Source organism: Bidens hawaiensis, unplaced genomic scaffold (genome assembly GCF_021521415.1).
Source record: "Bidens hawaiensis isolate Kalapana, Puna unplaced genomic scaffold, B.hawaiensis_p1.1 tig00013115_1, whole genome shotgun sequence".
NCBI lineage: Eukaryota > Viridiplantae > Streptophyta > Magnoliopsida > Asterales > Asteraceae > Bidens > Bidens hawaiensis.
The window spans coordinates 314,262-340,024 of record NW_027492105.1 but is presented as its reverse complement, the minus strand read 5'-3'; the positions used below and the strand labels follow the sequence as shown (position 1 = coordinate 340,024).

Here is a 25,763-nt window from a genome sequence, read left to right as displayed (position 1 = left end):
TTTTATTTTTTATTGGGTTTGATTTGTTCTATGCATGAGGTTGGTTTTTGAGCTTTTGGGGATTAAATTAGGTTTCAAGAAACACAGTCTTGAGCTGTTATAGAGTAAATAGAGTCTTGGTGTGATTTAAAGCTAGGGTTTTTAATCAAGTTGTTTGCTTTAAGTGAAATTTGAGTGAAAATTGCGGGTTTAGTTTAATTTAATTGGAAGTGGTGGTTTGAATGTCTGGTTCGGGAATGGATGGCGGTACGAATCTGACGCCGGCTCGGTTTGTGTGGCCTTATGGTGGAAGGAGTGTGTACTTAAGTGGCTCGTTTACGGGGTAAGATTTTGGTGTTTGTGTTTGTTTGTGAGGTTGCACGCCAGGTGTTTGTGATAATGCCTGAATGAATGGACTCGGTTAATTGATGGTTTGTGTGTTTTGTATAGATGGTCTGAGCATTGGCCTATGACCCCGGTTGAGGGATGCCCGACTGTGTTTCAGACGATTTGCAGCTTACCGCCTGGTTACCATCAGGTTAGTTTCTTGCTTAATATTGTTTCGGTTGGTGATCAGATTCTTTACAAGTGAATAGAAGGCGTTTAGGTTAGGATTGATGTAATTTTCCTTAAGACCCGAGTGAAATTATGGAACATCTGACATTCACATGTTATTTTCATCTTGTAGTATAAATTTATTGTCGATGGCGAGTGGCGACATGATGAGCACCAACCTTTTGTAAACGGTAATTATGGTATTGTGAATACCGTACTCTTAACCGGGGAACCAGACTACAATCCTGCAGTCATGAGTCCACATACGACTTCTGGTTCAAACATGGATGTTGACAACGAGACGTTTCAGCGAGTGGTAAGGCACTTTATATATTGCTATGTTTTAATTTGTTGAAATGTGTGGTCTTTTATTTACTGTTGGTAATATATTGTAGGTTAGGGTTTCAGATAATACACTACATGAACCGTTGCCAAGGATATCAGAAGCTGACCTGGAAGTATCTTGTCACAGGATTTCTGCATTTCTGTCTACACATATGGCATATGAGCTGCTTCCCGAGTCTGGAAAGGTCTGATATGATTATTGGGTTTTTAATAAAGTAATTAATTCAATTTTTATGGTTCTTTTTACAACCGTTTGTGTCTTAATTGTCTTGTTTACAGGTCATTGCTTTAGATGTTGATTTACCTGTAAAACAAGCGTTTCATGTCCTTTACACGCAGGTAATTCTAGTATTCTACAATCTCTCTTATCTACTGTATAATGAATCTTTTTTTATATTATTCTTTCTACATGTATGGTTATTAAAGCCGTATAATTTTTAGGGAATTTCTACTGCTCCTCTTTGGGACTTCAGCAAGGGTCAGTTTGTTGGTGTTCTAAGTGCATTGGATTTTATTTTAATTATGCGGGAGGTAAGTTCAAGGCGAATCCACTTATCAACATTAAGACTAATGATGCATGGTGAAAAAAAAATACATTATTTATAATATTATTGGTTTAAAAAGGCTTGTTATTTATTTGAATCTTTTGCAGCTTGGTAATAACGCGTCCAATCTGACGGAGGAAGAACTTCAGAAGCATACCATATCTGCTTGGAAAGAAACAAAGCTATATCTGAATAAACAAGCTATTGAGCATGGTAAAATATTTCCTAAAAGATTAGTGCAGGTGAGTATATTATCAAAAATTAATTTTTTGTTTACACCGAGAACTATAGTGACTATCTGATACACACACACACACGTTGTTCAGGCTGGGCCAGATAAAAATTTGAAAGATGTCGCATTAAAGATTCTGCATAATCGTGTTGCTACAGTTCCAATAACTCATTCAACCTCAAGTGATGGTTCATATCCACAGTTATTATATCTTGCTTCACTTTCTGAAGTACTAAAACGTAAGGTTTTGATTCTCTTTTATTAACTAATGTACCTTTTATCACTCTAAATTGCTAACTAAGTATATGTGGTTAGTTCAGTTGTTTGTAGATACTTTAGGCATTCTCTAAGTTCATTGCCTATATTGCAATCGCCAATTTATTCACTTCCTTTGGGCACGTGGGTCCCGAAAATTGGAGACTCCAACAGACAACCGTTGGCAATATTAAGGCCGAATTCTTCTCTTAGTGCAGCCCTAAATTTGTTTATACAAGGTTTTTTTTTTATGTCAGTAGATATTGATATAAGTGTAACCATGCTCTCTTTTACAAATTCATCATTTTTCTTTTGCAGCTGATGTTAGCTCAATTCCAATTGTTGACGACAATGATTCGTTGTTGGATGTATACTCTCGAAGGTATCTTTATCTCTCTTTGTGCATTCTTAAATCTTAATATTTCTTGGGATTATGTTATTGATTTTGCGTTGTTCTTATCGTGTTGGTGTACATTTTGACAGTGATATAACTGCTTTGGCAAAAGACAAAATCTATACACGCATTAACCTTGACGAAATGACTATTCATCAGGTTAGCGTCATTTGATCAGTTAACTCTTTAACCTTGAGTCAAATAGTATTAATATTTAGTCTGTAAAGTAATATGATATTAGCAAAAAAGGGAGCAAGCCAAATGGTTCTAAGTCAATTAAATGTATTTTTTTAATATATCGTAGAAATAATATAACATGTGTAAGCACATTTACGCTTTATTATGTATTAAGAGAGTTAGACAAGAAATTGTTTGGGGTCAACCCAAGCCGTACCAAATTTTTACTTATTTTAACTTACCTTGTTTGGCCCATTAACCAACTCATATGTATCTGATATCTCTGATAATCGCAGGCTTTGCAACTGGGACAAGAGCCACACCCTAATGGGGCAAGTGGACAAAGATGCCACATGTGCCTACGCTCGGATTCTCTGCATAAAGTCATGGATAAATTAGCAAAACCCGGTACTTTCAACCTGTGTGGCTCAGCCCGTTCCTCTTTAAGATCTTTTTATCCAACTTAATACAGTCGAGCCAGCTCATCTTGTATCATTTTGGCCCAAACCGACTTGCGAAAACATGAAACTGAAAAAAAGACGATCCGTAACCAAGAAAACCGAGCTGACCAAACCCAAACAAAAACCGACAATGTTTTTGTAAAAACATAATTTTCGGTTTGGTTTCAGTTTTGCAAGTAATTAAAACCAAAAAAACCAAACCGTACCGAAAGTTTATGGATTTTCATTTTTTGTTTTGAATGTTAAGTAGTTTATAAACTTCAATAAATGTTTTAGCCCAAGTGTATAATAATCAATAATTAACAAAAAAAATTAGGCCCAAGCCCCAAAGTTTTGTGTTCGTATTTTGGGCCAATTTTCTTTTACCCAAAACATTTTAAGCCCAAATGGTAAAACCAAAAAAAACAAAACTGGAAGTTTTTAAAACGAGTTTTTGGTTTGAACCCCAAACCTATCCATGCTCGCCCAACCTTGCTGCTTGTTATGATCTATGCAATACTTAAAAGATTAAATAATATTTGACCATTTTGACCTGATATGTGCTTCGGGTCAGGGGTAAGACGAGTGGTGATTACGGAGGCTGGAAGCAAGCGCGTTGAAGGTATCATTTCTCTAAGTGACATATTCAAGTTTCTGCTTAGCTGATGAATCAATAACAAATCTCAATTCTTTAAAGCTTACGGTTGCAATTTCACTGTTTCGCCTTATGTTTTGATAAAGTTTATTGATTTTCGAGAGCAAAGGCATGTAAATGATAAATCCCATTTGTATTTTGTTTGTTCATCATCGCCCACCCACCTTTCTGACCATTACTCAGGCCTGCCTTTGTGCTCTGCTAGTTTTGCCACTTTGTGGTATGTAGTTTTACTGGCAACTATGGTGGTATTCTTTTATAGACAACCAAGCAGAACTTGTGAAATGGTGGCTTTGTGTTGAGCTTGTTGGTTATGGTTTCGTTTAGTTGTTGAGATTCAATGTTCAAACTTTTAAGAACCCGCCGATGTATAATGTTATCATGTGATGGTTAACTCAAAACACTTTCACTAACTCATGTGGAGTGAGTTGGTGAAGATAACACGAGACGCTCGGTTCAGACATTTTTACTAAGACAACTTATGGACAAGGTAAGCATTGATAAAATAATTGACGAAAATTGCATCTGATCATCCAAAGTTGATGGCTTTCAATCACGTTAAATGGCGGGCCAGTTGCCTGACAACCGAATAGAATTGAGGGGTTAGTGTTTGTGAAATCTGAAAAAAAAATAAAAATAAAAAAATTTACAAGCATTTAAATGATAAGAAGCAAACAATTTTTTGAGTTTTGATTTAAGATCTTGAAGATTGTTGATCAAGGTATAACATTAACAATGAAATACCGTTTATTACTTTCATTTCTAGGTTTGTGCTTGTGAAATTTGATGAATGTTATACAAACACTTAAATGATGATTGATAGAGTTTTGAGTTAACGATCTCTAAAGACAACAGTTGGGGATATATATCAATGAAATACCACGAATTGGTATATAGTTTTTAGTAAGATATAATAGTCAGCTGTGATCAGTGTTAAGTTAACTAGGCAATCTATTAGCACACGTTGATTTTTTAGAAGAGTAGGATACCCGAAACTTGAAGCTCTTAAAATAAACACGCGTATGCATCACAAATATGAGTGGCTAACTGGGTTATTGACAAATGATAATGACAAGTTGATTTTGTAAGAAAGCCAGTATTTATTTTGGTAACTAGGTTACTCACTAGATCAAAATTCATTGTTGTTTCAATTGTTTAGTTAATTTCTCAAAACCAATTATATATATATATATATATATATATATATATATATATATTTTAAGGTTAGTGTTAAAAGGTTAAATTTGACAGGTCAACCATAAGTCAACAAAATGCAAGGGGTGTGTTTATCAGTTAAAAAAACTCATTTTAATTGACTTTATTGTTTGGTTTGATGATGAAATAGTTTCCAATGTTGGAGGGCTATTTGTGACAAAAATAAACTTAGTTTGTTAACGAACCGTTAAGCAACTCCATTTGGGATTTAGGGTTTATAAGCGAGTTTTGTACGATTGGATCGGTTAGTTCCTTGATTCTTTTCCTTTTTCGTCTACAATCATTTCGATATTGAATTCAATAATCATAATGCAATCATCATTCTACAAACTTTGTTCATTCGCTTCACATCAGTAACATAACTAACAAGACTCTCAACGTTGTTTCTCACGTTTTGCTTTATATCCAGAAATACCAAAAACATGAACATGTCTCCCTAGCACCTAATTAGGTATAAAACCAAAAAAAAAAAGAAAAAACTCAATCATGCACATACTAGCGTTTTATGTGTATCTAAACACAAAAGGAAACCACTTATGTTCCTGGTTAAGACGAAACAACAAAACACCATATTTTAAACATAGGAGTTCATCGCAAACAACAAATAAATCACTCATTAGTCCGTCACAAAATACCTTTTACTAGTCACACCGCTCAACAATACCATAAATAAATTATTTTCTATTTCAGTAACAATTACGTTTAAAGGTGTGCAAACAGTCACGATCCGACCCGAACCCATTTAATGGTATTCGCAGGACCCGGGACCCCGACCATATGGTAAATAATCGGGTCTAACCGGTTCAGGTATCACAACATCCCTTGGTTTATTTAAGGACAAAATAGTCAGACATGACCCAGACCCATTTAGTGGTGTGACACTTATTTTCTACCTTGGTAACAATCTATACCGTATGTTTAAGGGTGTGCAACCCGTAAGACCCGACTCAAACCTATTTAATGGTGTTATCATAACCCAAAACCCGACCACATAGTAAATAATCAGGTCTTATCCGTTCAGGACCCACCCGAGTGGTAAACCCATGAAAAGCGGGAACGAAACAAAATTGTGATAGTGTTAACGGCGAGAATTTTCCCACTCTCGAAATAAACTAAAAACTTAGGCTATAAATATCAATACGACTATTTTCTCTCTCTCTTCGTCATTCATTTTTGCCCTCTTTTCAGATTTGGCCAACTGAAAACCAAAACCCTAACCGTAACCAATCAATCGCCATGGCCAGACGCTCCAAATCCAAGGACTCAACGGACGAGTCTCTATCCAATTCCAATTCTTCCGAGGAAGAGCAGGTTAACGATCCGGTAGTCGAAGAAGAAGACGAGGAAGAACTCGAAGCCGTTGCTCGGACTGCCGGTTCCGACGAGGAGGATAACGGAACTGCTATCGCTGAGGAGCAGGATGAGGATGAAGAAGATGAGGTTCGTTATGTTGTTGATTTTGGTTAGTTAGTGGTTAGGTGGTTAGGTTAGGGTTTGAAGTGATGTATGACGGTTTAGTTGTACGATTTAGGTGAGATTTGGTGTGAATTTGTTTGGCTGTGTGTTAGCTATGGAGTGTGATGTGCTAGGGTTTTGAATTTGTTTTGTTTTGATTATGATGTTTCAGTATGCGTAGCTTTATTTAATGAAAATTTGTTGATGAAGTATAATTGTTGTTTCAGCTTGTGTTATGTGGATTTACTGGTTTAGAGGTTTAAGCTAGTGTTATGGAGTGCGATGTGCTAGGGCTTTGAATTTGTTTTTTTATGTGTAGCTGCAGTTGTGTTTTGATTATGCTTTCAGTATCTTGTTTGATGAAAATTTGTTGATGAAATGTAATTGTTGTTTCAGCTTATGTTATGAGGATTTAGTGATTTAGAGGTTTAAGCTGGTGTTATGGAGTGTGATGTGCTAGGATTTTGAGTTTGGTTTGGTTTGTTTGTATGTGTAGCTGCAGTTTTGGTTTGGTTATGATTTAAGTATGTATAGCTTTATTTGATGAAAAATTGTAAATTAGAGAAAATTGTTGTTTCATTTTGTGTTTTCAGGATTTACTGGTTTAGAGGGTTTGGTTACTGATTTTGATGAAATTTTTGTTTACAGAGCTAGTTTTGTTTGAATACATGCTGTAATATGTTTTATGGAGTTAAGTTTTGGTTACTGGTAGTTGAGATATGCATGTGGAGTTTACTTAGGTTTTTGATGTTTATGGCATTGCCATGATTGTTAGTGATTTTTTGTGCATTGCACGAGAGTAGAGGTGAGTTAAGGTGAATTAGTATTGTTGTTTTTCTCTGTGTAACCGGTGTATGGTAATGAACAGGCGCAGAATGACATTGCTCGCCGTGAAAAGGCTAGGTTGAAGGAAATGCAGAGGCTGAAGAAACAAAAAGTACAAGACATACTGGATCAACAGAATGCTTCTATTGATGCTGATATGGTGTGTTATTTAGGAAAAAAACCATACTTTTGCTGCTTTTTTATGTGAAGTAAATGTGATTGTGTTACTTGTTACAATATGACAGAATAGCAAGGGAAAGGGGAAATTGAAGTTTTTACTTCAGCAGACAGAATTATTTGCTCACTTTGCCAAGAGTGACCAATCTGCTTCTCAGAAGAAGGTGAAGGGAAGGTAATAACTTTACGCAGTTGGTGAACTTTGTTACTTGATTTTCTTTCTGAAGTTTTTCCATTTGAAGCATTAAACTTTTCTAATGATTTTGTGCTTGCCTTATTTTGGTTATTAGCGGTCGTCATGCATCAAAACTGACTGAAGAAGAAGAGGATGAAGTGTACCTTAAAGAGGAAGAAGATGGGTTGTCTGGCGCAGGGCATACACGTTTGTTGGTGCAGCCATCTTGTAAGTTTTTATTTGGTTTACTAGTACTGGTTTGTCAACACATGGGTTTCCTTCTTATCCATCATTTCTGTACTAGCTATGATTTGAACCATGGACTTTAAAGTTTTTCAGTTGTTGATTCATTATAACCACTTTGATGACCCTTGGTGGTTTGGGTAGCACATATTTTAAGAAGTGTTATAACGTGAATTGGTATAATTTTGATCAAGTTCTTGTTAAAAAAGCTCTTTTTTTTGTTTCTTGACGACCAATTATAAAGTGGTGCATTGTTTTTTGGGATCAGAAAGTGTGTTTTATGCTTGTTTTAAAAAAAATATATAAAGAGGGTTTTAGTGGTGTTTTCCACTTTTTTTAAATATATGTTTCAATGGCATAAGGTTTAGCTGGTGTTTTGAATCTAATTTTGGGTTATGCTATTCTTTGACAGGTATTACTGGGAAGATGAGAGATTATCAACTTGCAGGGTTAAATTGGCTTATAAGATTATATGAAAATGGCATAAATGGCATTCTTGCGGATGAAATGGTACTGCCAGTGATTTTAATTTTCACCATCAGTTTTATCATGCAATTATTACTTGATGTGTGTTTGATTACTTATTTTTATCATTTTATAATTCTTCAGGGTCTTGGTAAAACTTTACAAACCATCTCCTTGCTTGGTTATTTACATGAATTTAGAGGAATTACTGGTCCTCACATGGTCGTTGCTCCTAAATCCACACTTGGAAACTGGATGAATGAGATTAAACGTTTTTGCCCGGTGTTGCGTCCTGTTAAGTTTCTTGGGAACCCAGATGAAAGGGTAGGTGACAGGGATTGTGTTTAACTGACTTTATTGTTAGTTATACTTAATATAGTCTTTAAATATGAGTGATTTTTGATTTTACAGAAATACATACGAGAAGAGCTACTTGTTGCTGGAAAGTTTGATGTGTGTGTCACTAGTTTTGAAATGGCTATTAAAGAGAAGTCTACTCTACGGCGTTTTAGCTGGCGCTATATTATAATTGATGAAGCTCATCGAATTAAGAATGAGAATTCACTTCTTTCAAAGACCATGAGGATCTACAATACCAACTATCGTCTTTTAATAACTGGCACACCACTTCAGGTACTGGAAATGATACTTTATTTTATTTGTAGTTAATTAATCTGATTTTCATGCATGGCTAATGTTTATCACGAAAGCTATCAGGCCTTTCAAAGTTTTTGTTTCTTCTTTTTAACAGCTTGTTTTAAATCTTGTGGCTTTCTTTGTAGATTTATTCATATTTGTATATTTTTTTGCGCAGAACAATCTTCATGAGCTTTGGGCACTGCTGAACTTTTTGCTACCTGAGATATTTAGTTCTGCTGAAACCTTTGATGAGTGGTTTCAAATTTCTGGTGAAAATGATCAAGAGGAGGTTGTTCAACAGCTTCACAAGGTATGTTGAGTGCTTAGTTTTTAAATTTTTGTGCTTTGATATATGTTATACTATTGTATTATCCTATTTGTTTTTATCATGTTTAGGTCTTACGGCCTTTTCTACTTCGAAGACTGAAGTCTGATGTTGAGAAAGGTTTACCTCCCAAGAAAGAAACTATTCTCAAAGTTGGAATGTCTCAAATGCAAAAACAGTATTACAAGGCTTTATTGCAGAAAGATCTTGAGGTTGTAAATGCTGGTGGGGAGAGAAAACGTCTGTTGAATATTGCTATGCAGCTCAGGAAATGTTGTAATCATCCATATCTTTTTCAAGGAGCTGAACCTGGTCCTCCTTATACTACTGGGGACCATCTTGTAGAAAATGCAGGTGATTGTCTTACCTTTATATTCGTACATGGCTGCATCATTTTTGATGCTCATATGTTCATTGGCGTGCTGTCTATTAACAGATTCTTTTTAATCACAGGCAAAATGGTACTTCTAGACAAGTTGCTTCCAAAATTAAAGGAGCGCGATTCAAGGGTTCTAATATTCTCACAGGTTTGTACTTTAGCTTTTCTGTTTTTTGTTCTATATATTCAGCTTATTGTTGAAGCCATGTAAAAATGCTTATTAAAAAATTCCCTAGTGAGTATACTAATGTAGTTTAAACTTATAGATGACAAGGCTTCTGGACATTCTAGAAGATTATTTGATGTATCGTGGATATAAATATTGCCGAATTGATGGAAATACCGGCGGTGAAGATCGTGATGCTTCTATTGAAGCTTTTAATAAACCAGGAAGTGAAAAGTTTGTTTTCTTGCTGTCAACTAGAGCAGGAGGTCTTGGTATCAATCTTGCTACAGCCGATATTGTCATTCTTTATGATAGTGACTGGTAATACATCTTTTTGTCAACTGTTTTTTTAGTATTTTTCGGATCTCATCTGAGGAACTTGTATTTACTGTAAACATTGTGTAGGAATCCACAAGTTGATTTGCAAGCTCAGGATCGTGCTCATAGAATTGGGCAAAAGAAAGAAGTTCAAGTGTTCCGTTTTTGCACTGAGGTCTGTTTTAGTTTCTTTTTTTTTGCCTTTAACTAGAAGCTGCTGTATTTATAGTTTAGTAATCCTTTATGGCCATATTAATTGATTGCAGTACACTATAGAGGAAAAGGTCATCGAAAGAGCTTATAAGAAGCTTGCACTTGATGCCTTGGTTATTCAGCAAGGACGTTTAGCTGAGCAAAAGAGTAATCATTCTTGATATCATATTACCGTATATGCATATCACTCATAACTATTGGATTTCTGTGTGCCTTATTATATTCTTTCTTTCTTGTACAGCTGTGAACAAAGATGAGTTGCTACAAATGGTGAGGTTTGGTGCTGAAATGGTTTTCAGTTCTAAGGATAGTACAATCACAGATGAAGATATCGATAGAATCATTGCTAAAGGAGAAGAGGCGACTGCTGAACTTGACGCTAAGATGAAGAAGTTCACAGAAGATGCAATTAAGTTTAAAATGGACGACAGTAGGTTCATTACCCTAGCTTATTTTGTGTTGGTGTTATTTTAACAGATACTAACATATTTTCACATGCAGCTGCTGATTTGTACGACTTTGATGATGACAAGGATGAGAACAAGTTTGACTTTAAGAAGATTGTCAGTGATAATTGGGTCGAGCCTTCAAAAAGAGAGCGAAAGAGAAAGTAATTGTTACTTCTGATTTCAAGGTATTTCAGCAATCTTGTAATCAATCACTTGCTTATTTGTCACTGTTTTTTTCAGCTACTCTGAATCTGAATACTTTAAGCAAACAATGCGTCAAAGCGGTCCCACAAAACCCAAGGAACCAAGGATTCCTCGTATGCCACAACTGTAAGTTCCTTTTTCATCATTTGCTGTTTTGTTTTGTAACTTAATATGATTCTCTTTTCGTTAACATCAAATTACCACTTAAAATGTGTCTCTTGAACTTGCTACATCTTAATGCAGGCATGACTTCCAGTTCTTCAACACGCAGAGACTCAGTGAACTCTATGAGAAAGAAGTGCGCTATCTCATGGTGGTAATAACGCTATTAACCCTAACTTTTCCATCTTTTTGTTATTTTCAAGAGTCACATCTTGTTATTGCTGGTTTTCATGTGTTTTAGTGTTTCGGTGCTGATAATTTTGTGCACGCTTCTGATGTGTTTTTCTTGGTTTTTTGAATCTTCAGCAGGCACAACAGAAGAATCAAGTTAAAGACTCAATTGAGGTTGATGAGTCAGAAGGTAAAAGTTATTTCATTTGTTTGCTATTCTATTTACATTTTAGTATTGACTAATATATTATTAATTTTGTAGAGGTGGGAGACCCTTTGACTGCTGAAGAGCAAGAAGAAAAAGAGAAACTACTGGAAGAAGTATGCCTTTATTTTTACTTATTTTATATTTTTTATTGAGCACTGGTTCTTAATTTGTTTTGGGTTTTATATCTCTTAACTTAATTTTAAAATTGTAAATGTAAAACTTTGATTCTTCATCACAGGGATTCTCGACATGGAGTAGGAGGGACTTCAATACATTCATAAGGGCGTGTGAGAAGTATGGCCGGAATGATGTGAGTAGCATTGCTTCAGAAATGGAAGGGAACACAGAGGAAGAAGTTGAAAGATATGCCCGTGTGTTTAAAGAAAGATACAAGGAACTGAATGGTAAGTTAATATAGATTTATACTTGTGTATATGTATGCATGTATGTATATATATTCTCATTAATGACATGATATGTTTCTGCAGATTATGATCGGATCATCAAAAATATTGAAAGAGGTGAGGCTAGAATTTCACGTAAAGATGAAATAATGAAAGCAATAGGAAAGAAGTTAGACCGTTACAAGAATCCTTGGTTGGAGCTTAAAATTCAGTATGGTCAGAACAAAGGCAAGCTTTACAATGAAGAATGTGATCGATTCATGGTACTAATTCCGCCCATAATCTTATCTTTCTACAATCCAATGATCTTTTCTAACAGGATTAACAAATTTACAGATTTGCATGGTTCACAAACTCGGGTATGGAAACTGGGACGAGCTGAAGGCAGCATTCAGGACATCGCCTTTGTTCAGATTTGATTGGTTTGTGAAATCTCGAACCACCCAAGAACTTGCAAGGAGATGTGATACCCTCATTCGTTTGGTTGAGAGGGAAAATCAAGAATATGATGAGCGGGAGAGGCAGGCTCGTAAAGAGAAGAAACTTGCCAAGGTGACTTTTAACTTACTTTTACATGTTTAACCTTCACATATTCCCTTGTCAAATTGTCACGGTTACATGAATATTTCAGAACTCGACTCCATCGAAACGGGCCTTGGCACGACAAGCTAATGAGAGTCCTCCTTCTATGAAGAAACGCAAGCAATCATTGATGGATGACTATGTTAGCTCGGTAATCATATCTCCTCTTACTATACCCTATGGCGTATGTCGGTGTCTTGTATAAAAGTTGGTGTTGACTAGTGAATGGTGTGTTTCTTTTTGCAGGGAAAGAAGGGCAAGTGACAGCTTACTGATATGTGATTTTTGAGACCGTTGGATTAGTGGGTGTATTAGTATATACAATGGATTGGCATTTGTTATATGATGCCTTAGTAGGCCCATGGATCTCTATTTACTTAGGTTTTGTTTATTCGGGCTTCAAACTGTGATCAGATTCCAAGTACGAATGCTGGATTTGGATTTTGTATCAGCTCTAACTATCATACTTTTGTTATGACTCAAAAATGATCTTGTTTTGGTTATGGTTATGGTTTATTTGTTTATTTTTTAAGATATTTGTAACCTTAAATTCAACTTAGGTTAAAAAAATACAGATGTAAAATGAGATTACATTAACAAGACTGCATCTAAAACTCAAATAGGATTTTTTTTTTGTACATGTTATACAAAATACCTGGTTTCGGACCTGATTTGCTGTACCTTACTTGGAACCGGTTTCTATCAGTACTCTATCTGTCGGTAGTACTTAGTATAGGATTTCTTCTCAAAGCCGTACCTGAATTCGGAACTGACTTGGACCCGATGGAACTGGAACTAAAAATACCTGGACAAAACCCGACTCGAACCTGAAAAAAATCCCGGAAAATCTGGTCAAATACCTTACTATACCTGAAACCAATTTCTACTCGGACCTGATTCTGGTTCCTGAAAATACTCGGTTTGTGCATCTCAAGTACCGGTATTGGTACCAAGATTTTAAAAATTCGGTATTCGATACTTACTAATACTTTGGTACTTGGTATCTTTTTGGAATGTATTAGAGTTTTATTGAGGTTCTAACCCATGAATATCTTTAAGCGGGTATTTTGGTACTTGGAACTAGACATGCACTAACCGGTTATTCGAAAACCAGTTAATTTAATAACCAGTCTAGTTTTCGAACACAAAAACCCTAACCGGTATAACTGGTTTCAAGTATAACCGAACTGGTTAATGACCGGTTAACCGGTTTGGTTTTTCGGATAAAAACCGGTTAGAGAGGGACCCGCTACTAGAGGTGCACAAAACAACCGGTTTCGGACCCAACCCGACAGTTCCTATCCGGAACCGGACCCGACCCTACCCACGGGTATGGACCGGGTTTTTGGTTTCCTTCTGAAACTGTACTTGGAATGGGAACTGACTTGGACCCGGTGGAACCGGTTCCGCCAATACCCAGTCGTACCCTACCCGGAACCCGAAAGTAACCCGATGGAACTGGTCAAAACCCGGTCAAATACCCCACTATACCTGGAACCGGTTCCTACCCGGACCCGGTTTTGACTTTTGTTGACCATACATGGTTCCGGTTCCTGAGAATACCCGGTTTGTGCACCTCTACCCGCTACTAACCGGTAACTAACCAGTTTGGATGTGCACCTCTACTCGGAAACCGTTTGTCATTATGGTTTATTGGTTTTATTTTTGTGTCTTGGTTTTATAGTTTATTGAATGCTGATATCATACTGGTAATCGTACAAATGTCGCCAATTTGGTACCTGTTGCAGAGTGTGATTAAGTTAAATATTACTTTTACTATTTTAGTGGATATTTGAAAAAAAAACTTTAGGTACCAAAATGGGTGACACACTGAAATACCCGTAAATCTGATGGGAAAATCTAAAATTTAAAACTAAGTATTCTGTATATAAGTTACAATATATGTATCTATCATCTTTAGCTACCACCTGATCCGATTCAAATTTTGACAGCAACCAATACCTACCCTACCCTACCCTACCCTACCCTATTGATTGCAAATAATCTCTCTCAATATATTGAACTAAATCGTAGACGTCATCATCATCAAGCCGCCAATCACAAACGCTTTATACTCAACCACTTACAGCCAGCAATCAATAACAAATCATGCGCCATTTGCTTAAACCAAATCGAACAAGCCGTCGTAATTACAATATGCTTGCACGCCTACTGCTCCGATTGCATTCGTAAATGGAAGTCATCGGAAGCGGACGTGTCCGCTCGCTTCGCTGTTTGTTAAAATCGATTTTAATTCCATGAGTTTCCGTACACAGCATTTGTTACCTGTCCGTGCGAAAGTCAACCGTAATGTTAGGGATTTTGACCGTAGACGTAGAGATTTTGTGGCTCAACGAAGGCGAGGCTTTTTAACTTAAACATAGGGTTTAAGTTTTTATGAGAAGTTAACCGTAAACGAACATGATGTTCTTGCTTGTTCATTTACGTTTAACCGAACACAAACGCGTAAGTGAATGATTTTTTGTTCGTGTTCGTTTATTAAGAAAATGAGCATGTTCGGTCTGTGTTCGTTCGATTAAAAGTTAAAACTAAATCAACAGTTCACGGACATAAACAAACAAACAAGTCTAATACTTTGCAATTGATCTAAACATATGTATTTATGTACATATCTATAATAAACGAAGAACGAACATAAATGAACGAACAAAACATGTGTTCAGGTTTGTTCATTTAATTAAATGAACAAAATTTTTTGTTCATGTTCGTTTGTTTATTAAATTAATAGACTTCCTGCAGAACAGTTCATGACGTTTGGTTCGTTTACAGGCATACCTAGGGTTTCTGCTTTTATATTTGTTTATATTTTGTTCACTCTCAGGGCTATTGGAATATCAAGAGAACTGAATGCTGTTAACAGAAGAACAAGGCCACTACCGAAGCAGAGGTCATTTGGGCAGCCCGGTATGCTGCCTCCTGGTGTTAGCAAAGAGAGAATTCTGCAGTGGCGCGCAAGGTATAACATGTACAGCAGTGATTAGTTTAGTGCAAGTTTATATTTTCTTTATTGGTAAGTTGATTTGGTATTTGTCTGATGACATGTTGTTATGAATATATTTTTTGCAGCATATATGAGCAGAACATGGTTGCTGTACCTTGCCCTACCAGAAAGTCTCTGGAGCAGGTGTGTAGCTTACAAAATTTTAACTTTTACTGTTTTATCATATTATTAACATTTTCATTAGATTTATCATTTCTATTTTTAGGCTTGAAAATGGAGATAGTTAAAATGGTCATTTTCTTTTGTTTTTGTGTTGCTGTGTACATTGAAGTTGAAATGATTGCATAAAGTTTTTATTGATAAAGTGGGTTAGTCAAAGGGGTTTGATAAAAAAAAAAAAAAAAAAAAACTTGAACGGGTCACTTTAAAGTTAGTCTCGAATGATCGTTGATCGCTTGTCACAATATGTGGAACATTAGTTTAAATCTAGTCTTGAATGATTGTTGATCGCTTGTCACAATATGTGGAACATTAGTTTATCGTTTAAACCTTTTATATGTGATTTATAGCATTCCATACCTCAAAGCAGCAAGTATTATCTTAAGGTTCTGTACTCCTTTTTATTCAGGAAGAAGCTTAACTTAAATTCTTGTTTTTGTTCTCCGTCTATGATTCTCTAGATTCTGCTATGATTTTGAAGTTAACAGCTTGCATTTGCTTTAAGAATGTTATTTTGTGTTTACATGTGTGTACTTTCAGGTATGTATAGGAAGAAACAGTAACAAGGAAATCTTACTAAAGAGAATAGAACCTTGGATACACAGGGAACTCCATGCTGTTCTTGGGGATCCAAATCCAGTCATACTTGTCCATTTGGTGACATCACTCTTTATCTCAAGCCTTGAACGAACTCATGAGAACAACCATCTTGAACGTTTGCAGCCTTTTCTGCTCGGACGGACGAGTACATTCTGGCATGAACTCAGGTATGTTGTCTCCAGCTATCATTAAGTTTGTAGTTCACATTAAAATTTGGAAGTTAACTTCCTTGCGTGAGTTTTCTGTGTATATGTATGCTTGTATTACTGTAAAGAAGAACGTCTCATTTTTTCTATATGTTGTATTTTTGAACCAACTGATGGAAAATATTAAGAATACTGGAGTTCGTGCGGTTTCAATCAAAGAATGTCTATATCAGTCAGCAATCATTATATTTTTACATTTGATCCAATAATGTGTTATAACCGCCATATGTTTTTGTCTACAGATGTTTTGCAGAAAGCTCATTGAACCTGGAAGCATATGACACGATAGTTAAATATGAAAAAGTTTCAAACTGAAGACCGTTATTGGATTTTGTACGTGTATCCATGTGGGAATTTTGGGAGCACCTATAGTATGGATGAAACCAAAAGCAATCTCATGTCTGGATGAAGTCAATCAGGTCAATTTGTCGTGCAGGCTAGGTGCCAGTTGAGTATGGTTCGTAGAAGGGTACGGGTTTAATTGAGGGAGCTTGATCCCTTAAAACTGGATACCCTCCATACCAACCAAAGAGTGGTGTATTTCACCTTGTTATCAAACCCTTGCCCGCAATGATCAGCCCGCAGGGACCTGCTTTGATGATTTGAAGTTAGTATGGTTGACTCATAATCTAAGTAATGCCTAATCTTTTAATTCAGCAATGTCATATGGGTTTCGTGTCTTAAATTGCAATTGAAATTGTCGCTGAGCACTGACCCCAACTATTTTAACCAGACCCATTTGGCTCGGCCCTCATTCAATTCCTAGATCCGCCATGGCACTGCACTCTACAAAGAGGTTACCGGGCTTTGAATCTGCTTTTGTTTTCTTTTCAAGGGCACAATTAATTGGCATTTATAAGTATTGTATACTTCATTTGAAATCAATTTTGATGTATACGTTTTACAATGCATGTTCTTGAGTGTGAAATGTGAAACAATCTACTACACACGTGGGCCATGTCGCATAGCTAAAGGGATGCCGCAGTCCACATGTAGGATCACACATGGGGCCACAAAACACACTTAAAACTCGAAACAAATGGACCTTAAATCATTTAGTTTACTCCAATCCTTCATAGGGGCAGCATCAAACTTTAGCTTATTTGCCCAAAACTAACTTATGTATAAACATGCGAACAAGCATACATGAATCCCCAAACTTTTTCTCTTACCATCATGTGGGAGGCATATGAGTGACAAATTTAATAGTTAGGGAGATACCGATTGCAGATCTTTTATACATAGCAGTACAAACTTATGGAACAAATATGACCAACGTGTGAGCACTCATGTTTCTCGTCTTAATAATAAGAAGCCGATTCACGTGGAATTGTTGGTAATTAACTGAGTCGGGCCTGTTGGTCCGGGCTTAAGTATCTCATTATGGTGTATGGGATTAAGGGGCTATATTGTTGGTTGGCCATAAGTTTAGTGGTCAAGTTGTCAGAAATTTATGTCAAATTGTTGGACATAAATGTCATGTAATTGGCAAGTTGGCTAACTAGTATAAATACATCTACCAAGTCAGCGTTAGATATCACCGTCACCACCACTATCACAATCAAAGTTATAATATAGTTTTTAGTTATTTATACTGTTCCTTAGTCATCGTTTATTAATCTTGAGGAATCAATTCTGTAAGGAACCAATGTTTTAAAGAACACACTAAGATAAAAGAGTTGCAAAGTTTAATATTATGTAATCATATATGATGCTCTCAATTTATTTGAGAAACTAGTTTACATATATGAACAATATACTTTCAGTGTTGCACCATTCATGATAAGGTTTAATTAAGATCTGGACAGCATACCAAATAACACCTTACCCTGGTGAGTGAGAATAACATTGAGCAAAACATTTTGGAGACAACTTCATGCATCACAACCGCATGTCTTATAATGTGTTGTTCTCACTATTACAAGTGAACTTCACATTAGGATCGAAAATTCAAACCTCCGTTCGATCCCCTCCCTCTTTAAAACTCTCTTGAGCGTTTAAAATGACCTAAATATGGAACATAACATAATTCCTTCATAGGTATGAGATGGCACGTCTTATATGCCAGTCTCGAAAGTGTCATGCTAGTTGATCACACCGATTGTAGTATCACACACGAACATCTTAAATTATTTGCTATATGACCCGATTCTCCCCTAAGAAGTCTAGTGATGTACAAATGATTAAAGACTATTCTTTGGTATGACAAAATCTAACATGATACACATAATTTTCTAACATGTATATAACTCCAGACAACCCATCGTCACACGTAGCATTCTGAAGAGATTCAACAAAGCAAATACCCAAAAGATAAAAAGCACACACACAAACATGCAAAGATAAAGTAAATATACATGAGCAACATTTAGGCAAATTGATGTCATATCAACATTCAAAGACAGTAAATGATTGTAAAACATTTTGCATATCTTACAGCCATTGGCACAACTATACGAAAAAAAAAATGTTTCTTTAATGATTCTCTCCTGTCAAAGCCATGAAATGTTGAAGAATGAATAATAATACAAGCAAGATATCTAAATTTTTTGTTTGGCAACAAAAGCCATCAAGAATCTGAAGTTCTGAACCCATCAATGCAAGCACACATATAACATTTTAGCACTCAATAATACTGAAACAAATTAGTGTGTAAAGCAAGCACTACAAGTTATCAATAATTTTTTACATAAGATACACACATGGTTCTCGAAAAGATGTTAATATGTATACTGTAATTGTCACATTTTTAAGCACCACACCAAAATGGCTATTCTTCTTCGGGCTCTTCCTCTTCTTGCAGAAGATTTTCTCTGTTGTCGTGGGCCCAGAAACCGCGTACATCTATAAGCATACTTGCAACTGTCCCACCTTGTTTGCAGGATAACAAATCTGAAAGTGTGATCCTTAGAGGATCAGCTGGCTTCACCATATCCCAGATTTCATCCCTAACATCCTCTATGCACAGTTCATAATTTCCACCCTCGATCCATTTCTGGTGCACGTCTCTGAATTGTATGCAAGCAAAATATCACAATTAAAAGGCTTACAAAAGACAAATGTCGTTAAATCGTTGCAAATTTGATGCGCTTTACAAAACTAACTCTTTTGAAGTAAAAAAAAGAATCTTTTTGAACTCCAATGCACACTATTTTTTAGCACAAAATATACACCGATAATTTATATAAATTAAAGCAAGATATTTTATTATTATGCGATTATTTTCTTTATTTATTATATGAAAAATATACAAATATACCAAAAATAAATTGAATCAAATTCAATATCGGGCTCACTTTAGGCGACAATGAGAACTTTTAATGATATATTTTCTAAAAAATAATTTGTATGTTAAATATGTAGCAAATAAGATGACCAGGGTAAAATTTAGAAGTAAATTAATAAAAAAAAGTTTTAAGTTTAAATATTTGAGTTTATCTCATAATCCGAAATTCCAGATAAGTTAAATTTCATTGGATAAAAATTGTTGTTATACCAAATCAAGTGTTTCTGGCCATATGTATCTCATAATCCGGAGGCTTGTGAACGTGACTTATGTACAGCAAGCAGGAAAACTTGAGACATATAATTGTTCTAGGAAGGCTATATCAGGCAACATTTAAACTTTAAATGCTCCCCTTCTTTACTTCCAACTAAAATCTAGAAAACAAAAATTAGAAAATTACCTGAAAAGCGTGTGAATATCAGCTGTTGTGAGGAATCCCCTTCCATGAAGATCTAGACATCTGAATAAATAAGTTATACCCTCTGGAGTATCTTTATTTTCTAGGGCTAGAACAAAGTCAAGAAAACTCTCAAAATCCATCTCCCGAGCATTCCCACTCCCAATTTTACCACGTCGCACATGCTCATCAAAAGCTATTAACAACATTAAAATAAAATATATAAGTTTTAAGTTATAAAGATATTTCCTTCCAAATAAATGTGAAAGATGTTACCGTTTACTTACCCCTCTCGATAAAGATATCTGTGAGTGTACCATCTGCATATTCTCTAAGTTCCTGCTTGCTAAGTGAACCGCTTGAGTCTTTATCGAGTGCAAGGAACATATCTGTACATGAATATGAATAGCCAAGGTCAAAGTCAACAGCTTAGTTTTCATTCACTAATAATGCAACTTAAGTTCAAAATAATAGTTGTATAAGAAGATGGTAGCCAACAATTTAATATCCATATGTAATGAAATTACATAATAAAAAATAGTCCCACCGCATATACGCTGTGCAGATGTCAGTGAAAACCAGTTTTCAGCCTGTTCAGTGTCAGTAACTTCTTCCTCGCTTTCCTATTATTGTGATTAGTGATGCAAAAGCACAAGCAGTAAGGAAAACCATAACAATAAATCATTGGAGAAGTGATGATTTGATGTAAAAACTAGAAAATGCCAACAGATGTGTACAGCCAGCATATTACCTGGTGCAGTTCCATGAGTTCTTGAAGACAGTTACTAAGCAGCACTTTCTTTATGCATGCCTTTCCTGCAAAATAACTTATTAACAAGAAAACCAGAAACGCATAGAAAGACATCATTCTTCAATTTGAAGATATCTAAAGGCTTCCAAATGAAAATTGCATAGAAAGCCAGAAAAAGAGCTGAAAACAGCTGGTATTCAGGAAACGAAGAACACTGAATTAAAGGGAACGAAATAAGAATAAAACAAACCTCGTCTATTGGGATCACAAAAGAAGAAGAACTTGCGTGCAGCTATTTTGCAATACATTGTAACAAAAGGTCCAGGCATATCCCGTAGTTGAGCCAAATTAGGAATTAGACCACGAATATAAGCTTCCATTTCCTATAACATCAAATTACAAAAAGTAAATAATGATAATGATAATAAATATTAACAATAATAAAACAAAAAGTTTGATCTGGTTTGTACAAACTGAAGATTAAGATAATGAGATACGTACATTAGGTTGAAGGAAACCATCAGAATCCTCATCAAGCTCACTCATATCAATTCTGGCCTGAGTAAGAGAAACCTGAACCAAAATAACAAAATATTTGGGCTTGTGGAACTAAAGAAACCCTAGCTAATATAGATCTACATAATATATATATATATATATATATATATATATATATATATATATATATATCACGCGAAGAAAATGCTAAAAGATCAAATAATAGAGTAGATTAAAACTCACCGTGCGCATTACATAGAGATAGAAAGGCAAAATGGCAATTCTTCCTGATTCATCCTTTTCAAATTTCATAAAATTTGAAGGGCTGAAAAACCGCCGGCATTTTGGGCCTATTTGTTCAGTACAAACAGAGGCGATGTGACAGAAGTCTTCATAGTTCATCTATAGATGGTTAATAGAAAGAAAGGTATCAGCATCACCATTAGATGATGAAACAAGAAGCATAGAAACTAAGATGGTAAGATATTATAAAAAAAATTGAATCAATCAGGTAAATTTAAGATGTATTAATCAGGATCACAACAAAAAAGTAGCATGATCAATGTACATAAAGGTAGACCTAAGTGCACAACTAAATATGATGTGCCACAAAAAAATGCACAATAATCATTCATTATTTGCATGAAGAGTAATAATTAGATCTAACAAGTAAAAACACAAAAGAGAAAGACTACAAATGTGACATTTTGATGAAGTGGATACCTTCTCTGCACCTGTGGCATCATCAATAACACAATTTTCTCTCAAGCAAACCCACATAGCATCCAAATCATCAGCATTCAGCAAAAGATCAGATTGCTTCTGCATCAACAAACCACAACTTTAAGTACATACCTCAAAAACCATAACATGATAGCAGAACTAATTAGGCAGCTTTGACTTGTAAATGGGCATAGACTATTAAGTCCGAAAGAATGAGGAAAGACAAACAAATAAATGTACCCAGTAAAATCCCATTCATAGAGTAGGGCTTAGGGAGATGAGAGCAAAAGCAAAAATACTAATAATAGTAGCAAAATACCAATAACAAAAGGTAGTGATAAAAACTAGAGATAATGCCAGTAGGGTATACAAAAGTTGTAGTGTTACACTGTTACACCAAATTTTGGATAATTAGGTCAGGTAAGTTGAGTTTTAATACACTAAACTTAATGTGTTCATTGAATAAGTCGGGGCATTTTTATACCAACTCAAGTGTTTCTAGTCATATGTATCTCATAATCCGGAGGCTTGTGAACGTGACTCATGTACACAAGCAGGAAAATTCAAGACTCTTTTCTTGGTATAGGAAGGCCATATTAGGCAACATTTCAACTTTAAATGTTCCCCTTTTTTACTTCCACAAGATATAATTGTTTAAAAATACTTTTTGTTTGATAGGTTGAGATTGAAGGTTTGATAATAACTGGGCTTAAAAATACATAAAAGAAAAACACTTTTATGGGTTTTGTCAAACCCATTCAATTAAAACAAACAGCATCAATGACTTTCATATCGACCACTACTTCACTTCAAAACCCTCCAACAAAACTAGGGATGGCAATGGGTCGGGTTTGGGTCGGGTTTAGGTATTTCCAAACCCAAACCCGGTTATGAAAGTCCGTCCCAAACCCGTCCCAAACCCATTGGGTTTTAATCAGGTAATTGCCCGTCGGGTTTCGGGTTTTCCCATCGGGTTTTGTCAAAAGACCCGTTGGGTATACTTGACCCAAAACCCATTGGGTTTCTATCGGGTTTTGACAAAATATAACTAATCGACTACAGATAATGATTAGCATGAAAATAAATTGTCTCACATAATTGCCATAAACAAATTTCAACAAATATTTAAAATATTTAGAGTATACTATATATAAATATAAAAAAGTTATGTCGGGTACATCAGGTATATAATCGGATAAATGGGTCAATGTTATTGGGTAACCGGTCGGGTAATCGGGTATATTACAAATCCCAAACCCGTCCCAAACCCATGAAAATTTTCAAAACTAATCCCAAACCCGTCCCAAACCCTAATGGGTCGGGTATTACCCGTCCCAATTATGTCAGGTTTCGGGTTTTCCCATCGAGTTCGGGTTTCATTGCCATCCCTAAACAAAACACACACTGTTTGAACAGGAAAAAAAACATAACATGCTATAGAAAACGAGTCTTTTAAGGTTTAGAAGGGTTCTGTAATTTGGCCCTCAATACTATGACAGTAAGATACACAATGAATTTCAGAAAAGTGGAAATAGGCACCTTTAGAAAACGATATTTTGCCAACCTTTGGACTCTGTGGCTGATGGAACCATCCTCAGGTTTCTGATAAGACAAAAATCAAATAGAACGGTTAGAAACTAAAAGTGAAAAATATCCTAGTTGGTCAACAGTCAAATCTATGACTTAAACTGCGTCCAAGTCAAATGTGATATATTTTGGGGACAGATGGAGTGCAAATATAAGTCACATTGTGAGGTCAATAATTTCTATAACTGAATGCGATAAAATTACATAATCAATAAGAACAAAGCAGTAGTTATCAAAACCTTCTTATAGAAACTTGGGATTGTGCCAGCTTCAGCACTCTTTTGTTGCTTTTCTTTGAAAATATCAAGCAAGATTCTTTTTGTTTCTAGCTCTGCATAACAAGGTATGAACATACAAATTAGATAGCTAAGAAAGAAATATCCACAATATAATCATGACAGTTAAGACCATTTTTGAGAGCATTATGAAATTATAACTTAAAAAATGCTAATCTGCGGACCAAATGGCTTGCAATAGACTCGACTACAATTGTCAATGGGAAGTTGTTATAAAAGAATATGACGTTTGCAAATTGTATAGAAAAATACAAGAGGCAGGTAGAACTTATACAAAGTAGTAGGAACTAGGAAGACTTAATATTATCATGAAACTATATAAAGATTTGCATAGCCTCCATAAAAGAAAGCTTAATATGCTCCGAAGAGTGTTACAAAATTCCTACTGTTTGTACTTCCTTGTATTTATCTTCTCTTAATCGTATATTCTCGTATTTACAAACTTAAATCCAAACATAAACCAGGACTCGGTTTTTAACTTTTACCAGATTTTAGCATCAGCCCAGGCTCACAATTAATACAAGTTGAATAGAACTGAAAACAAGAACTTCAACTCATTTGTACAGTTGGATTTCGACTATATTGTAAAAATGTGTAACATGTAGCAACAAACTATTGTCCTAAAACCTTTTAGTTTTCATCAGCCGTTTCTCAACTTCTCGTATACACACTCGAGTCTTGCAAGATGTGTATAAATCTTAGAAACTCTTCTTTGAACTATTCTATAATCCATGATTTGATAATTGCTTACTAGCAAAAAATCAACCCTTAGTCATGAGGATAAGGCAAGCAAAGTTCACCAAAATATCTAAGCATGCTTTATATCAAACTGGCCCCTACATTAAATGCTGCACATTCACAGTTCACACACTAACTCAAACTTTACCTCTAACTAGACTCCAGCTTGCAAACTCCATTATTACAAAAAAGAAAATAATAATAATAATAATAAGTCTAGCCAATCTTAAGATGACAATGACCTCAAGTTTACATTTTTTTCTCCAATCTGAGACCTAAGATTAGATAATACTAAGAGCCACATTAATCAAAGAAATCATCAGTCAATTCATATAATTACCAAAACCCTAATTACAAAACACACACCAAATGACCAAATCTCAGTTTGAAATAAACAAGTTGAATTTGTAATAATAACAATAATAATACCCATAAGAGCTTCGGAGCCTAAGCCGGCACCGGATCCGATGAAGCGGCGAAGATTACGGACCCACAGCATCGAAGACGCCGGCGGAATCTTCCGAGATGATGCATCGTGGCCTTCACCGTCACTCGAACCACTATACATTGATTTAATTTGATGTATTAATTTACTTGAAGATTTGATTTGAATTTGAAACCCTAGAAATATGAATGACTGCAGTCCAAACTCACACTCCCTTGTGATTTATATATAACACCGGAAATATAGTGTTTGTTTGGTCTCATGCTTTTTAATCTTTTTTCTAATATTAATCTTTTTTAATCTTTCTAACATTTATTTGTAACAGAACGAAGAACTGAGTCGATATGTTTATGAGTTAAATGGGCCATAAGCATGTTAGCGGACGACTTGTTTACCTAAATAATAAATAAGTTAGTGAGTCGATATGCGTCATCCAAAATGTTAGTCATACACAGTCCGTATAATTTGATTTGCCTCTATTCGAATAGAGCTCCTTTGTTAAGCTATATATGAAAAATCAAAACCTAATTATTTTAGTATCTTAAGAGTAGATATAGTTTTATATTTGTTTTCTTTTATTATGTGTGTGATATTATTATTATTATTATAAGTATTTATTGTGTATCTTAAACTGACTCAAAATTTGGTTAGTTACTAATAAAAGATAATTCTAAGTTATAATTAACTATGTAACAATTGTATT

At 35.3% G+C, this 25,763-nt stretch overlaps 4 protein-coding genes and 2 non-coding genes across 7 annotated transcripts; 3 read left to right on the top strand and 3 right to left on the bottom strand.

The window, feature by feature from the left end:
• The first annotated feature begins 174 nt into the window (after nt 1-174).
• On the top strand, nt 175-3,829 carry LOC143543267 (sucrose nonfermenting 4-like protein). The gene is made up of 13 exons (XM_077035625.1): nt 175-322; nt 430-517; nt 668-850; nt 930-1,064; nt 1,159-1,218; nt 1,321-1,410; nt 1,532-1,666; nt 1,751-1,895; nt 1,977-2,150; nt 2,230-2,293; nt 2,395-2,464; nt 2,779-2,890; nt 3,497-3,829. Exons 1-13 carry the CDS (start codon nt 222-224, stop codon nt 3,586-3,588), a joined length of 1,449 nt encoding a protein of 482 aa, XP_076891740.1. The 5' UTR covers nt 175-221; the 3' UTR covers nt 3,589-3,829.
• Nucleotides 3,830-6,025: 2,196 nt separating this feature from the next.
• On the top strand, nt 6,026-12,848 carry LOC143543281 (ISWI chromatin-remodeling complex ATPase CHR11-like). 2 transcript variants are annotated; one of them, XM_077035636.1, is made up of 24 exons: nt 6,026-6,232; nt 7,116-7,232; nt 7,318-7,424; nt 7,540-7,652; nt 8,080-8,177; nt 8,277-8,456; nt 8,544-8,765; nt 8,947-9,081; nt 9,168-9,450; nt 9,550-9,623; nt 9,742-9,962; nt 10,047-10,134; nt 10,226-10,319; nt 10,414-10,602; nt 10,674-10,782; nt 10,862-10,951; nt 11,069-11,141; nt 11,297-11,348; nt 11,421-11,479; nt 11,605-11,770; nt 11,855-12,033; nt 12,107-12,322; nt 12,402-12,503; nt 12,599-12,848. In XM_077035636.1, exons 1-24 carry the CDS (start codon nt 6,029-6,031, stop codon nt 12,614-12,616), a joined length of 3,189 nt encoding a protein of 1,062 aa, XP_076891751.1. In that variant the 5' UTR covers nt 6,026-6,028; the 3' UTR covers nt 12,617-12,848. The 2 variants fall into 2 exon arrangements, with proteins under 2 accessions (XP_076891751.1, XP_076891750.1); XM_077035635.1 differs by having other exon boundaries at nt 11,294-11,348.
• A 1,762-nt stretch (nt 12,849-14,610) lies between these two features.
• Nucleotides 14,611-16,779, top strand: LOC143543242 (uncharacterized). Its single transcript, XM_077035609.1, has 5 exons — nt 14,611-14,711; nt 15,102-15,329; nt 15,440-15,497; nt 16,074-16,300; nt 16,582-16,779. Exons 1-5 carry the CDS (start codon nt 14,611-14,613, stop codon nt 16,652-16,654), a joined length of 687 nt encoding a protein of 228 aa, XP_076891724.1. The 3' UTR covers nt 16,655-16,779.
• Nucleotides 16,780-19,077: 2,298 nt separating this feature from the next.
• LOC143543266 (putative serine/threonine-protein phosphatase 2A regulatory subunit B'' subunit TON2) lies at nt 19,078-25,223 on the bottom strand. Its single transcript, XM_077035624.1, has 12 exons — nt 25,045-25,223; nt 23,821-23,912; nt 23,534-23,596; nt 21,995-22,093; nt 21,515-21,673; nt 21,275-21,346; nt 21,024-21,156; nt 20,774-20,838; nt 20,570-20,645; nt 20,310-20,411; nt 20,026-20,218; nt 19,078-19,347 (listed from the first exon to the last, which is right to left on the bottom strand). Exons 1-12 carry the CDS (start codon nt 25,181-25,183, stop codon nt 19,110-19,112), a joined length of 1,431 nt encoding a protein of 476 aa, XP_076891739.1. The 5' UTR covers nt 25,184-25,223; the 3' UTR covers nt 19,078-19,109.
• LOC143543291 (small nucleolar RNA snoR104) lies at nt 19,856-19,978 on the bottom strand. The gene has a single exon (XR_013137048.1). It is a non-coding gene; the product is annotated as a small nucleolar RNA snoR104 (small nucleolar RNA).
• LOC143543292 (small nucleolar RNA snoR104) lies at nt 22,499-22,621 on the bottom strand. The gene has a single exon (XR_013137049.1). It is a non-coding gene; the product is annotated as a small nucleolar RNA snoR104 (small nucleolar RNA).
• Nucleotides 25,224-25,763: the final 540 nt, after the last annotated feature.

Excerpts from the sequence above, each read along its gene's own strand:
- LOC143543267 (XM_077035625.1), top strand. The coding sequence starts at position 222 with ATGTCTGGTTCGGGAATGGATGGCGGTACGAATCTGACGCCGGCTCGG. Across the intron at positions 1,219-1,320 it reads TTCATGTCCTTTACACGCAG|GGAATTTCTACTGCTCCTCT; the intron begins GTAATTCTAGTA and ends TATAATTTTTAG. Across the intron at positions 1,667-1,750 it reads TTCCTAAAAGATTAGTGCAG|GCTGGGCCAGATAAAAATTT; the intron begins GTGAGTATATTA and ends CACGTTGTTCAG.
- LOC143543281 (XM_077035635.1), top strand. The coding sequence starts at position 6,029 with ATGGCCAGACGCTCCAAATCCAAGGACTCAACGGACGAGTCTCTATCC. Across the intron at positions 9,624-9,741 it reads GGGTTCTAATATTCTCACAG|ATGACAAGGCTTCTGGACAT; the intron begins GTTTGTACTTTA and ends TTAAACTTATAG. Across the intron at positions 10,783-10,861 it reads AAAAGAGAGCGAAAGAGAAA|CTACTCTGAATCTGAATACT; the intron begins GTAATTGTTACT and ends TGTTTTTTTCAG.
- LOC143543242 (XM_077035609.1), top strand. The coding sequence starts at position 14,611 with ATGAGTTTCCGTACACAGCATTTGTTACCTGTCCGTGCGAAAGTCAAC. Across the intron at positions 15,498-16,073 it reads CCAGAAAGTCTCTGGAGCAG|GTATGTATAGGAAGAAACAG; the intron begins GTGTGTAGCTTA and ends GTGTACTTTCAG. Across the intron at positions 16,301-16,581 it reads ACATTCTGGCATGAACTCAG|ATGTTTTGCAGAAAGCTCAT; the intron begins GTATGTTGTCTC and ends TTTTGTCTACAG.
- LOC143543266 (XM_077035624.1), bottom strand. The coding sequence starts at position 25,183 with ATGTATAGTGGTTCGAGTGACGGTGAAGGCCACGATGCATCATCTCGG. Across the intron at positions 22,094-23,533 it reads CAAAATATCGTTTTCTAAAG|AAGCAATCTGATCTTTTGCT; the intron begins GTGCCTATTTCC and ends TTGTTGATGCAG. Across the intron at positions 20,839-21,023 it reads TTGTGATCCCAATAGACGAG|GAAAGGCATGCATAAAGAAA; the intron begins GTTTGTTTTATT and ends GTTATTTTGCAG.